Here is a 14,206-nt window from a genome sequence, read left to right as displayed (position 1 = left end):
ACAACATCTGCATCATTTCATTAGTAGTTGCAAGATAAACAAAGAGGCAGAAACAACACATAGACAGAACCATTAGTAAAACAAAAACAAAACTCTTAACCAAAACACTTAATTCTCCTCATCTCCTTCATCCTTGGTCCCGGAAGGTCCAGCTTCGGTTTGATCATCTCCATCTCCCCCTTTTTGTTTAGGAAAGACTGCTACATCCAAAAGCATCTGAAAGTGTCTAGCCAATGCTTCATAGTATGCAATATCCGCCGTGGCTTGTTCAACAATTTTCATAGCATGAACAACAGCAGCCCTGGCTTGCTCAATCTTTGCCTCAGCATGAGCAATGTGAGCATGTGCGTCTGGGATAAAGATCATGATATAGTCAGTGGACTGGGATGGAGCAGGAGGACTTGGTGGTGGCTCCGCAACAGGTGGTCACACCACGGAAGATTAATTCGGCGATTGTCCTTGAAGAGTGCAGGAGCAATCTTGAATGGTTCACAAGGGCAGATAAGCGTTCTCGGACATTTCTAACAAAACCTTGGGAGACAAGAAGCCCATAGATCAGACTGGGAAATGGGAGTTTCGACGATCGCAGACCACCCGCAGCATATTGAAGCACTGTGTTGAACACCAGTTGTCCAAAATCAAACACTCCATTTTGCCCGATGGAATACAAAACTAGAGTTTGATGCCTGGTGACGGTGGTGGTGTCTGTAGAAGGAGTCCAATTTCGGATGGCCAGCTTGTGAAGAACGGAATAAAATGATGTCAGATTTGCAGCTGAAAGCTTCTGTGGATGGACCGGAAAGTGAGTAATAACACCTCCAGTGAGGGTTGAGGTAGGCAGATCAATGTCAGGGGAAAGACCATCAATGTCCAATGATGGGGTCTGGTAGAATTGATTGATGACAGTAGGGGTGAACTCATAGATCCTGTTTCTTACAAATACTTTCCCATACTTGGCAGAGCGTTCATCACCAACGCTCAGGGACAGGTTGGCATAGAATTCTAACACAGGCAGTCGGGAAAACGGTGTTACCGCTGATACAGTGGGAAGAAGATGGCAGTGCTTCAGAAAGGCGAGCAAATTTTGTCTTTCGAAGACAGCCTCATCGATATTCTTTTTCTCCAAAAATAAGCGGTGCACAACATATTCCACTGATCAGAGGCTTGCACAATGTAGAATTTGTTTGAGAAAGCAGTAGTGAGATCATACTCAAAACCATCTGTGTTGTCCACACTGTTGGCAACATCTTCATCAGCAGAGGATTGTGCAGAGACATCAGGGGCAGATGAGGCAGCCTCATAAGGTGAATCATCAGTATGGTGAGAGGGGCCACCACATTCAGTACTAGTAGGGAGGCTTGCCGAGGCGTCTTTGATCTCGTCATTACTGGAAGCAGGTGGAGGAGTGCGAGGCGTGGGTCGAGCATATTTCTTGTTTTTCTTCAGTGTGGCCATAAATTGAGCTAGGGAGACCTCATCTTCATCTGCTTTAGGTGCAGCATGTGTTTCCTGTGGAGTGATGGGTACATTAGCAGAAGAAGAAACTGTGGTCTTACCAATAGTAGCAGTAACTACAGGGACAGGCCGTTTGCGAGGAACCAGCTCAAAATCAGCATCGTCGGAGTCATCCCCCGAGGTGCTATTAGGATCAATCAGTGAAGGCCGAGTGGATGGCTGGCCCTTGTAACGGAAACGCTTCCCAGGTGTCAGATCAGGATTATATCATGCCTGTCTTTTGGATCGTCTTCTAGGAAGAGACGGTGGATCGAAAACCCTGATGATTGGTGGGTTATCGATATCCAGTGCATTTCCAGGCTCACCGGGGGCAATGGCTTCCAGAGGCTCGGGCATTAGCACAGCAGGAATAATCTGCAAATTTTGAACAGGGAGTGTTGTTGCAGATGTTGCGGGTGGCGAGGGAACATCCTCTGTATGTCCCATTTCACTTCGGATATCATGGGGATCAAAACCCTTTCCTGCCATTTCAGAGAGTAAATTACGTGAATTTTAGAGAGAGTAGCTCGATCAAAACAATCGGATAAAAATTTCAGAGAACAGATTATGCGGTGAACAGTGCTAGGGTTTTCAAGGAGTTTAAATGAAATACCGATGATCGGAATTGTGAGATAAATGAGTATACAATAAACAGTAATAAAGCACATCCTCACAACGGTAAAAAAAAAAATTTGTAACCATCCTAATCTAACAGTTAGAAAATTAAACGCTGAAATTGAACCGTTAACCCATCCAGATAATTACTGGGATGATTTGTGTACAACATATTTTCAAGATTTCCAGAGATAACTCCACATCAAATTTTAGCGCCACTAGACATCATCAATCACATAAATTCGAAATACTTCAAAAATTGGATTTTTATATAATTTTTCTTGTTTACATACGAATATCCTTATGACGCGACAAAATTCACAATGTTATGTTTATGCATGACTTATGGATGCCTAATAACAGAGTGTAACATAAATAAAAGCATGTGAGAAAATATGAGATATGTGTACGGATGAAGTGTTGTCACAAATGTTGGCAACATCTTCTGACAACACGCACAATTCCTAAAACAATTTCCAATTTTTCTTCACACACAATAATTTAACAATATTCTGAACATAGGAGTGGTAGCTCCCACACTAGAAGAACAGTCTTCATTGGACTCCCCTAGGTAGCTTTTTCCATTTTCTCCTATTTCTGTGTTAATATTTAGAAGGGGTAGCTCCCACACTTAAAGTCCAGCCTTCATTGGGCTACTTTAGGTAGCTTTTTCCATCTTTTCTTCTAAACACAGACCCATTATTAATGATTATATTTCAATGTCTCGGGTAATTTGTCACCTTGTTTAGAGTCAAGTGATCATACTTCGAATCTTTTGTGACCAGGTTTACATGAATATGTGTGAAGTTTCATAAAATATAGCAAGGAATTGTACGTGCATCAGAAAATTATGCTACACAGTTTCAACACACCATATCACAGTATGAATGCAATGCAGTATGTCTACGTCCTAAAGATGCATATGCAAATGAGATGTTGTCCGAGATGTTGTAACATCTGAGACAACATCCAAGAATGATTAGGCAGAACACATGCTGAGAGATTTCCTAAGGTTGAAAAACCTCTCAAAATCCAATGCTTTGGTGAATATGTTGGCCAGTTGGTTATTGGTATCAACAAACTCCATTCGAACCAATCATTTCTCTACAAGATCTCGAATAAAATGATGTCTTATGTCAATGTGCTTTGTTCGAGAGTGTTGTACTGGATTTTTTGAAATGTTAATAGCACTTTAATTATCACAGTACATAACTAAGGGTTCACTTCTAAGCCCATAATCTTCTATCATTTGATTCATCCACAAAAGTTGAGTGCAACCACTTCCAGCTGCCATATATTCAGATTCAGCAGTTGAAAGTGATACACAGTTCTGTTTTCTACTATGCCATGATATCAAATTATTTCCAAGATAGAAACAACCACCAGAGGTATTTTTTCCATCATCCAAGTCCCCAGCCCAATCAGCATCTGAGAACCCTACTAGATTTGTGTTGGTTTCGTGTGTATACCATAATCCTAAGTCAATGGTTCCGGCTATGTATCGTAAGATACGTTTTACGGCTTTTAAGTGAGAAATCTTAGGATTAGATTGGTATCTAGCACACAAGCAAACGCTAAACATTAAGTCAGGTGGCTAGCAGTTAAGTACAAGAGACTTCCTATGATGCTGCGATATAAGGTGTTGTCAACATTTTCGGCAGCATCGTCTTTAGATAATTTTTCATTTGAGCCCATAGGTGTCTTCATGTGCTTAGAGTTTTCATTAGCAAATTTCTTTATCGGATTTTTGGCATACTTACTTTGGCACAAAAAGATGCCATCATGCATTTGTTTGATCTGTAGGCCAAGAAAGAAATGTAATTCACCAACCATGCTCATTTCAAAATTAGTAGACATGCATTCAACAAGATTATTAGCATGCTTTTGGGATGTAGAGCCGAAAATGATGTCATCAACATAGATTTGACAAATAAGGATCTCACCTTTGGATTTTTGAATAAAGAGAGTTTTATCTACCTCACCTCGTTTGAATCCAATTTCGAGTAGGTATTCAGTCAGTCTGCCATACCAAGCACGGGGTGCTTGCTTCAAACCATAGAGAGCTTTTTTCAACTTGTATACATGATCAAGATTATGTGGATCTTCAAATCTTTTAGGCTGTCTAACAAATACTTCTTCACAAAAAATCCCATTCAAAAATGCACTTTTAACATCCATTTGAAACAATTTGATTTTCATAAAGCATGCAATAGCTAGCAAAAGTCGGATAGACTCAATGCGGGCAACGAGAGTAAAGGTCTCATCAAAATCAACCCCTTCAACCTGTGTGTACCCTTGAGCAACCAACCTTGCTTTGTTTCGAATGATGTTCCCTGACTCATCAGTTTTATTTTTAAAAATCCGCTTTGTTCCAATTATATTGCCATGGTTAGGGGATGAACTAAGGTCCAAACATCATTTCGAACAAACTCCTCAAGTTCATCATGCATAGCATTTATCCAAAACTCATCTTTTAAAGCTTCGTCGACATTTTTTTGTTCAAATTGTGATACAAAGCACGAAAATCTTACCTGTCAGTACATGGTACTCATGCACACTAGTCCAATCATTTTTCTATAATCGACTCTCTTTCTTTCTAGTTTGGATGTCTTCATGTATTCCTCTAATGATTTGAGATGATGGATGGTTCTTTTGGATTTTGCTTGGAATACACGGTCCATCATCTGCTGACTCATTCTCGTTGTGAGCATCTTCTTGTGGGTCGGTGTCTTCAGTATCACGTGTTGTGCCAGATGTTGCAACATCTGGGACAACATCTGTATTTTCCAGTGAGGTTTGAGTTTCCAGAAGGTCTTCAACATCATCTTCAGCAGTTTTCTTCTTGAGATCTGCACAATCATCAAAAACAACATTAATAGATTCCATAATAGTCCTGGTTCTTAAGTTAAACATTCGATAAGCACGACTATTAGTGGCATATCCCAAGAACAAACACTTATCATTTTTTGAATCGAACTTAGCAAGTTGATCCCTGTCATTCAAAGTGTAACACACACAGCCAAAAACATGAAAATATTTAAGGTTGGGCTTCTTTCCCATGATAATTTCATAAGAAGTCATGGTTGATCCACTTCTTAAATACACCCTATTTGAAATGTGACACGCCGTGTTAAGTGCCTCCGCCCAAAAACGCTTTGCTATGTTTTTTGAAGCTAGCATTACTCTTGCCATTTCTTGCAAAGTCATGTTCTTGCGTTCGACAATCCCATTTTGTTGTGGAGTTTTTGGTGCTGAAAATTCGTGTGAGATATCTTTCCTGTCACAGAAGGATGAGAAAGAAACGTTTTCAAATTCTTTACCGTGATCAGTTCTGATCCTTCTTACCTTCAGGGCATGGAAGTTGGTGATTCTTGTAATCAAATTTTTGAACACATCGAAAGTATCTGATTTCTCTCTAATAAAGCTGACCCATGAAAAACGTGAGAAATCGTCAACACATACAAAAGAATATTTCTTACCTCCGAGGCTTTCCACTTCCATAGGACCAATAAGGTCCATGTGAAGTAACTCCAGACAGCGTGTTGTCTCAGATGTTGGAAATACTGGATGCGACACGCGAGTCTGTTTACCTTTTTGACAATCTCTGCACACATATGGTACACCAGAAGAGAGATTAGGCATACCTCTAACTGCATCGTACTTACTCAGGTTCTTTAAGGTTTTGAAGTTTGCATGGCCAAGTTTTTGATGCCAAAGGTCAAGTTCGGTGCTTTACACATGTTTGCATGAAAGTTCTTCACCTATTTGGTAGCAATTGTCTGATAACCTTGTACCTGTCATAATGCACATGTTAGCTTCATCAAAAACTTCACAATTATGTTTATCAAACTTAACAAGCAAATTATCATCACACAATTGGCTAATGCTTATAAGATTTGAATTTAATCCTTCAACATGAAGCATATTGTGGAGTTTTGGCAGTCCTTCAACATTCAAAGTACCATTTCCAACAATTTTTCCTTTAGCTCCCCCTCCATATGTCGCTCTACCACATTTTTGCTCAATATAATCGGTGAGATATTCTCGTGATCCCGTCATGTGGTGTGAGCTTCCACTATCAAAGTATCAATGATCTACAGTGTTAGTTTTCAACGAATTATAGACAACATTACAGTGAGTTTTTACCTTTGGTACTCAAATTTGTTTTATTGTAGGTCGATGGTGGGAGGTGTTGCGGGAAGTGTTGGGCAACATTCGGGGCAACATCCGACTTGACTTTTGATTCATGCGATCATCCCTGAGTTTAAAATAGTAGGGCCTGATATGACCAGGCTTAAAGCAGTAATGGCATACGTACCTTCGTTTTCTTTTCTTAGGAATAGGTGAGCATGTTGTCTTTTCGGTGGAGAGCTTTTGGTTGAAGATGTAGTTTGTGATGGTGTACATGTTTCAGTTTTTTCTTTCACAAACACCGTAGATTTTGAAGATTCATCAATCTCAAGTACGCTGTCTTTGAAACCTAAGCCCTTTTTGTCATCTCTTCCCATCAAAAGTATGGAATCAAGCTTGGATGTGCTTGAATTAAACTTGGACAAGGTTTCAGTGGCCTTTTGAAGTTCTTCTTTAGTCTTACCAAGTTCCAAATCCTTTTTACTCAATATTACCTCAAGCTTGGCAACTACAGCTTTTAGATCAATGTTCTCCTTCATAAGACTTGAGTTTAGCTTGTTTCTTTTGGTCCAATCTTCAAATAGCTCTTCATAAAGTTTTTGAACACTCTCAAGAGTGATCTCTTCATCATCTTCTAATTCATCATCTACACTTGAATTTCCAGAATCTGTAGATTTTAGACATATTGATTTTTCGTAGATGTTGCGGCCAGTTGTGGCAACACCTAGGGCAATACCTAAAGGATTCACCTGCAGGCAGTGTCTTTCTGTCAACAATGCATTCAAGGAGGTGTGGTTATCTTCATCATTGGATTTCTCCTTCTCATCAGATTCTTCATCGCTTAAGGAAACATTGTAGCATTTGTTCTTGCGTAATCTCTTTGCACATTCATTGGCATAGTGACCGAAACCTTGGCACTCTCTACACTACACTGACTCATACTTCTTTGCATTAGATTGTCCCTTTCCATCATTCCTTGGTTGAAATTGTTGCTTGGCAGGAAGCCTTTGTGGCCTTTCAAGGAGTGGAAGGCTTGGAGATTTCGATGGTTTTGCATCCTTCTTCTTGTCTCGGATTCTTTTCAAGTAATCATCGAATTTCTTTGTGATAAAAGGAGATAGAGTCTTCGCAAAGATCAAAATCATTGACTTCTTGGGAAATTTGAAGGAGTTCATTGTATGAGTCATTCGAGGCTTGTAATGCAATTGCCTTCCCCTTGTCCTTCTTTTGCATGTCAATGTTCATTTCGAAAGTACGAAGTGAACTAATAAGATCTTCCAAAGGCATTTGAGAAGTGTCCTTAGCCTCATCTATTGCGCAGATTTTTATGTTGAATCTTTCGGGCAGGGAGCGAAAAACCTTGCTAACCAAACGTTCATTGGAGATAGGGTCTCCAAGGCTGAACGCCTCATTAGCAATTTCCCGTAGGCGACGATCATAGTCTAGTATATTTTCAGATTCTTCCATCCTCATCATCTCGAATTTGGAAGTGAGCATCCTCAATCTGGTTCGTCGCACACTTTCAGAACATTCACAGTGTCTTTGGAGGATATCCCATGCACTTTTAGCAGAAGTACAGTTTGTGATTAAACTGAACATATTCACGTCAACAGACGTAAAGATAGCATTCAAAGTCTTTGAATTGTAGTTCGAACTTTGCACTTCATCAGTAGTCCATTCAGTTTCAGGTTTTGGCAAGCTGTCACCATCTCGGTCTGTCATGCTTGGTGAAGTCCATCCACTGATGATGCGCTGCCATGCCCGTTCATCTATGGATTTTATGTAGTATCTGATTTTGACCTTCCATAGGCTGTAATTGGTACCATCTAGGACTGGTGGTCGAAGTGCTGCGCTTGCAAGTGATGTGTCCATTAAATATTTCTGTCAAAACAAAACAAAAATCAGAATCAGCACTTAGTATATCAAGAGTAGGCTCTGATACCACTTGTAAGGATTATTTTGTCCGACAGATGCTCAAAATAATAAAAATATCAGTATACGATGTAAAATAGAAAATTTGTGTTTTATCAGAATTAGGTGTTGTTCCAGATGTTACAACATCTCGGACAACATGCAGCGGAATATTATATTTTGTAACACAAATTCACTTTAATTAAATAGATGGACTAGATTAAATTTGCACAAGTAACCTTATGGCAAAAATTAATCACTAGAAAAATCAATCGTTCACAAAAACCTAACACTAGTGATTATGACAAAAATCAATTTCCTCAACAAGTTGAGAAAACAAATGCTTTCTAAAAACAAACAACCAGGATGAAACTAAAACAAGAAAGCAAAAACGTGTTGCCAAACAGTAGATCCAAGAGAAGCAATCTTCGGCCAACTTCTTCCCAGATGTTGTCTGGAGATGTTTCCAACATTCACGGCAACACGTGATCACCGCCCTTCAACCAGCGTCGGCTTCGCGAATTTTATTGCTCTGAAAATCTCCACTTCAAGTATATGTGTATGTTCAATATTGAAGCCGCCTTTTCCCATATGCTTGACCTATTGTTTATAGATGAAGAATCCTATCTCCATAAGGAAACCTAGTATCATAAGGAAAGTAAGAGTTTTATTAGAAGTAAACTCTATTTAAACATTGATATCATATCTCTTTAAATCATTCCAATAAATATCATATCTAGACTACTTTTGAATGATTATATCATTATCTAAGAAAGGCAAAATCACATAAAATATTATACTCAAATAAATCAATAAGGAAAAGATATTGTTAGGGAAATAATTTAAAATCCAAGGACTTATATCAATTAAATTCCGAAATAATATTTCCTTCGGTTTTTTTTTATGAAATCCTAAATTTCTGGTTCTATATCAATGATGCATGTGGCAGGTAGAGACTGCACTAATCTATCAAGGATTCAATCTCACTGGTTTTACCACTTCTGCTGATATTCACACCATATGACTGAATACTTGACATACTGTCAAGTGTCCAGGCAACAAAGGAGAACATGACTTGCAAGTATAAATCCATTTTTTAAGATTTTAAAGCTACTTAATAAGATCTTTCTTTTCAACAGGTTTGTTATTTAACTCTCTGGAACTTCTTTGAGGAAACTACTAACTTGGAATTTCTTGTCTTTGCTGCTAATACATTACATTACACTACGGCGTCTACCACATTCGTTTCATTTTTTCCCTTGTATTCTTCCCATTCTACTGCTTGTTCACTGCACAAGAAGCTGGTTCTTCAACAGTGGAATTCCTTCGTATCTGACGTTCAGAATCAGTGGTGGAGCCTGTGTCATTTAAATTTACATGTTTTTATAAAAATTTGTCAAACATTTTAGTTCAAAATCCTCTCTGTTTTGGTGCCTATTTTTTTTATTAATGGGTACAGAGATAATGTTTACAAAAATTAATATTTTATTAATTGAAATAAAGATAATGTGTGTAAAGTAAATTGTATTTTCATTAGTGTATCATTAGCATCTTCATATCCTCCATCATGGCTAAGTGCTTTCATTTGATTAGTCATTGCCTTCCACATTCTTTGCTATTTGTTCATCACTGACAGCCTTCATTTGTTAGGAATGAAATATAATACATCATCGGATATCTTTAAAGAAAATGTACAAATTTCATTGCAAGGAAAATTTTAATTTTAGGTATATACATGTTTCTTTCGTAGCTATCCAGTCATTTGTGTTCACAAATTTCATTGCTTAAAAATGTAGCACTATACGTATCAGTACGCATGGATGTACATCAACACCATTTTAGAATAACTAAAATTGTCAAAAAATTAAAAAAAAAACAAAGATAATGTGTTGAAACTGAAATTTAGCTAACACAGAAAACTAAAAATTGTTCTGAAATATTAGATATCTATTTTTAGGACAGACAATGAGTTAATGATGTTCTTTAAAGGTAAAAGGATAGCACTGAAATGGGTCTTGAAATAAGTTCTTCAAACTATCATCCGTCGACATATAACCTTTGGTCAGTTTCTTAACAAAACAGAAATCTCTGTATGTAGATACACTATTCAGCATACTGTGCTTTATCGACTAAGTCCTAACTTCTATGTATCATTATTTTTCAAGAACCTAAGATCTCTATCAGCTTTCCATCGCTAACCTTGAACGCAAAACCAAGAAACAAGAAGTTGCTAACCGAGTAACGAGGACTATGTGCTTCTATCGATCCTATGTAATCCTTGTGTGCTTCTGCTAGTTACCAAGATGAGTAAAAGGTATAGCATAAAACAAACTGTATCACGTCCAAAATAATGATCTTCGCTTGTAAAACGTCTGCTTTATTAACTCAATGAATCCTTTGTCTCACTTTGGAAGTGCTGCGGAACTTATATGACTGCAGAAATGCTGCTACCAACTGTGAATGGGCTGTCGGGTAGATTAAGTCCTTGAGCACTGAAAAAGAAAAGCACCAAAGTTTAGGTATGAATTGAATCTTGCACGAAGTATTTGAAGGCGAGAAATATAGAGTGGTGGAAAAATATTTCAAATTTTATTTATAAATTTTGAATGCTATAAGTTTTGCCAACCTCTCCTGATCACTGCAATTGTTAGTGGTGTACTTGTCACTAGTAGAGCCAGTATTCATGACATCGAGGAAATAGTTGTAGCTCGATTGGAATTTGATGCGGCCTGCAAAAGTTGTAGTCCGCAAAACCTTTAATAAAGTGTTGGCCGAGAGAAGAATTCAAACCAAACTGGTTTAAAGATATATGCAGAAAATCAAGAAAACCCGAACCGACCTTTGGGGAATTTTAAATCATCTATGGAATAGCCCAAACAAGACTGAGTAGGTAGAGTTTTGCCAGATAATTGGAGTTGTGAGAGACGCATTGCCTCGAGATTAAGGGCACGTTCTTGATCTTCCATTAGCTGCCGTCGAAACAGCCGAGAGGATTCCAATCCTGCAGCAACAAAAAGAATGAGGCGATGGAAAAGACAGTTTATGGAAAAGACTTGGGATTTCTTAGTTGTATACGTGCATTAATGTATACAAGCTCGGACAAATAATATGCCGCGAAAGATTGTGGTCCATGATTGGAGAGCATGAGACAGGACTTATGAATAAGGGTCTTACTGGCTTGAAGCTCGGTATCGTAATCCACTGGGTGCGAGTGATAGTAGTACGGTTCTTGATACTTCCTGCATCGAAAAGAAAACACCCTTCAATTGTTCAGAAACCGTGACCATTACCAAGATAGAAGGACGAGAAAAAATGAAGTCATCAGACACACAAGTGGAAATACATGGCAAGAATAACAATTACATCAAGATATACAGAATTACTGATGGACTCATATTCAAGTCTTAAGGTCGCGGTAGCGGTAAAACCGGAAGTATACCTATCAATGAGCTTTGATTTTTCACGGTAAGGTTTGACAAGAACGCGTGCACCACAAACATAATGTGGATTTCCCTTCGACAGAATCAACCTCACAGTGTCCGCACTCGCAAAGGTTACGAAACCAAACATCCTTTTCTGCTGGCATGGGATCCTTACGTCTTGAACCTGACCGAAAGAACTATAAACAAGACCACAAAAAAATGAATTACCTTCAAAATTAATTTAAAAACCATGTAACTTGCAATGGGAAATGATATCAAATTAAGTTACCTAAAGTGATTGGAAACATCTTCCTCGGTAAAGGTACTCTCTGCGGGGAACGTCAAATATATCTGACGTGAACCACTGACGACTGGACCAGGGTCGTTTATGTCACTGTGAACATCTGCCACATATTTTGAAGCATCTTCCACCAGCACCACAGCATGCTGTCCATGAGGCCTAAATCACACATATTGAACCAGCTTAAGATTCGGGTTCACTTCGAATAATCCAATAAAATAAATAAAAAAAAAGGGGGCCGAATCAATCACACCTGCTAATTAGCTTAATGCTGTTTTTAAGGCGTTCAAGGAGTTTCGTCAAGCTGTAACCGGCTTTCCCATGTCTCTGGCTTTCAGTCAAGTACCCTTCTGCTTGTAGAGTTCTTCCGTATCTCTCATAGTATATCATAGGAAGAGAAGCAATCGAAACCGGGCTACCACCTCGAGATTTTATTAACTCTGCAATATCTTGCCCAAGTTTCTCGAGGGACCCTGGTGAAAAGGCTTGATCATCGGCACCAACTTCAAATGAATTTGGACCAAAATCATTGGTATAGACATCGGGAAAAGATTCCCCATGCAAAAACCTACAATTACTGCCATGCTTACAGAACCCCCTACTGAAATAGTGACAAGTCTTAACCGGAAAATCCATGAAGTTCGGAGAATTCCGGCAACCCCTAATGACAAAATTGTCAAATGCTGCTTCGTGACTATAGTAATCATTTGGGCCTAAACTCATTGTCTCCAACGGGTCATCAAAGCTACATTGAGTATGTAAACCGTACTCTTCAGGTATAGGATCAGAATAAGTCATCGGCTTATTAAGCATAGGCGGAGAGTTCCAATAAGGCATTGGCACCCTTTGAAACGGGCTTGACAAGGTGCGCGGTGAAGATGGCGAAAAGTATGGAAACTGGATAGAAGGACCCAATGACGGGTTTGGATTCATGTTTGGCGAAATTGGGGGAGAAATGACTGGTGGTGAGGCTATATGAAGAGCAGCTTTGGTATTTTGAATCAAGTTGTGGATTACAGTATCCGGCGCCATAGCCAACCGAATCATTTCTTGATCAGGAAGACCTTTTAAGAAGATATACCCTGCGATCTTCCGACCAATGAGTTCGGGTTCCAATTTTAAGATTCTATCGTGAACAACCTTGGCAGCTTGGAATGAATCCATTTTTCATCTATTCACTGGAAACACACCATTAGTTAACTTCGAAACACAATTCCAAAACATAAACAAGTAAAAAAGAAGACAAATGAACAAAGGAATTCAACTGAATAACATAAATTAAACACGGTAGGGGATTAGATGAATTAATAGAAAATCTTCCCAAACAAAATTTCCCCACGTAAAATTTTCCAATTCTAGAAGTCGAAAGGATAACCATAAAGTTTTTTTTTTTAAAAAAAACATAATCCGTAACAGCGCTGAAAAAGGCTGGAATTGTGGCAGAACACCAAAACGAAACATTATTCAAAACCAGTAATAAATCGAATATTAAGTTGCCAACAATGCCGCATGCACCCAAAAAGAGATCTTGCAAATAAAATTACCCGGACATGGAAAAGAACACATGAAACCACATAGTAAAATGTTTTTAACAATCAACCCAAAACGCGCCTTATTATACACACAGACACAGACATATATAGACAAATTTAAAGAAAACCCGGTATTTTACAGTTTCAAGAAAACAAACAAGTAAACCGAGTTTCAAATCAAAAATCAAACTTTTTCTCGGAAATACGAAACATTTCCAAAACAAGAATGGATGATGAAACCTTACCTTCAGTTATTATTCAACTGATCAGAAAAGAAAAATACACCATCACTATTATCTGTATACGAACAGAGGAGCTTTAGAGTTTTTCACAAGCTCTCGCCTGTGAAATTACTTCTTATATTCTACTGGAATTTCCAAAATTTTATCTTTCTTGGAAAAAAATATGAGAGATTCGGGGAATGCTTATCATTTCATGTACAGCAGGGAAATGATTTGAAATCTTATATATCACATCAATAAACAAAAGAAATTCCTAGATTTACGACGTGGGTTGATGACAGCTTGATTTTTTGTTACGAAAGTACCCTCGTCGAGTTCACAAATTTACCATTTTTTTATATCAAAACAATTCAAAATTTCGGAAATTCCAATGTGCGGAAGTTGCAGCACAAATGTCGCCAAAGTACAACCTACGTGTACTCGCGGCGAATGTGTCCGTTTCTGCCTCCTTTTAGATCGCTATCAGCCGTTGGATTGTTTTCGTGAGTCTTTGCTATTTGGATTAAGTAAAGCTTATCAAATCTGATGGTTGACAATGCATCAAGATTATTTTATATG

At 38.3% G+C, this 14,206-nt stretch overlaps 2 protein-coding genes across 3 annotated transcripts; both read right to left on the bottom strand.

Moving 5' to 3' along the window:
- Positions 1 to 4,683: 4,683 nt before the first annotated feature.
- On the bottom strand, positions 4,684 to 8,624 carry LOC142538472 (uncharacterized). Its single transcript, XM_075643788.1, has 6 exons — positions 8,514 to 8,624; positions 7,450 to 8,121; positions 7,183 to 7,340; positions 6,704 to 7,080; positions 5,846 to 5,903; positions 4,684 to 5,713 (listed from the first exon to the last, which is right to left on the bottom strand). The coding sequence occupies exons 1-6, from the start codon at positions 8,622 to 8,624 to the stop codon at positions 4,684 to 4,686; spliced, it is 2,406 nt and encodes an 801-aa protein (XP_075499903.1).
- A 1,525-nt stretch (positions 8,625 to 10,149) lies between these two features.
- On the bottom strand, positions 10,150 to 13,856 carry LOC142540663 (zinc finger CCCH domain-containing protein 18-like). 2 transcript variants are annotated; one of them, XM_075646978.1, is made up of 8 exons: positions 13,652 to 13,856; positions 12,128 to 13,052; positions 11,863 to 12,033; positions 11,591 to 11,770; positions 11,326 to 11,390; positions 10,991 to 11,155; positions 10,778 to 10,880; positions 10,150 to 10,643 (listed from the first exon to the last, which is right to left on the bottom strand). In XM_075646978.1, the coding sequence occupies exons 2-8, from the start codon at positions 13,036 to 13,038 to the stop codon at positions 10,577 to 10,579; spliced, it is 1,662 nt and encodes a 553-aa protein (XP_075503093.1). In that variant the 5' UTR covers positions 13,039 to 13,052; positions 13,652 to 13,856; the 3' UTR covers positions 10,150 to 10,576. The 2 variants fall into 2 exon arrangements, with proteins under 2 accessions (XP_075503093.1, XP_075503094.1); XM_075646979.1 differs by having other exon boundaries at positions 10,991 to 11,152.
- Positions 13,857 to 14,206: the final 350 nt, after the last annotated feature.

This window comes from Primulina tabacum, chromosome 3 (genome assembly GCF_025594145.1).
Source record: "Primulina tabacum isolate GXHZ01 chromosome 3, ASM2559414v2, whole genome shotgun sequence".
NCBI lineage: Eukaryota > Viridiplantae > Streptophyta > Magnoliopsida > Lamiales > Gesneriaceae > Primulina > Primulina tabacum.
This window is presented reverse-complemented; position numbering and strand designations above follow the sequence as displayed.

Excerpts from the sequence above, each read along its gene's own strand:
- LOC142540663 (XM_075646978.1), bottom strand. The coding sequence starts at position 13,038 with ATGGATTCATTCCAAGCTGCCAAGGTTGTTCACGATAGAATCTTAAAA. Across the intron at positions 11,771-11,862 it reads GATGTTTCCAATCACTTTAG|TTCTTTCGGTCAGGTTCAAG; the intron begins GTAACTTAATTT and ends TCTTGTTTATAG. Across the intron at positions 11,391-11,590 it reads AAATCAAAGCTCATTGATAG|GAAGTATCAAGAACCGTACT; the intron begins GTATACTTCCGG and ends TTTTCGATGCAG.
- LOC142538472 (XM_075643788.1), bottom strand. The coding sequence starts at position 8,624 with ATGTTGGAAACATCTCCAGACAACATCTGGGAAGAAGTTGGCCGAAGA. Across the intron at positions 7,081-7,182 it reads GGACAATCTAATGCAAAGAA|CGATGAAGAATCTGATGAGA; the intron begins GTATGAGTCAGT and ends TGTTTCCTTAAG. Across the intron at positions 5,904-6,703 it reads TAAAAAGGATTTGGAACTTG|GTACAAGGTTATCAGACAAT; the intron begins GTAAGACTAAAG and ends GCATTATGACAG.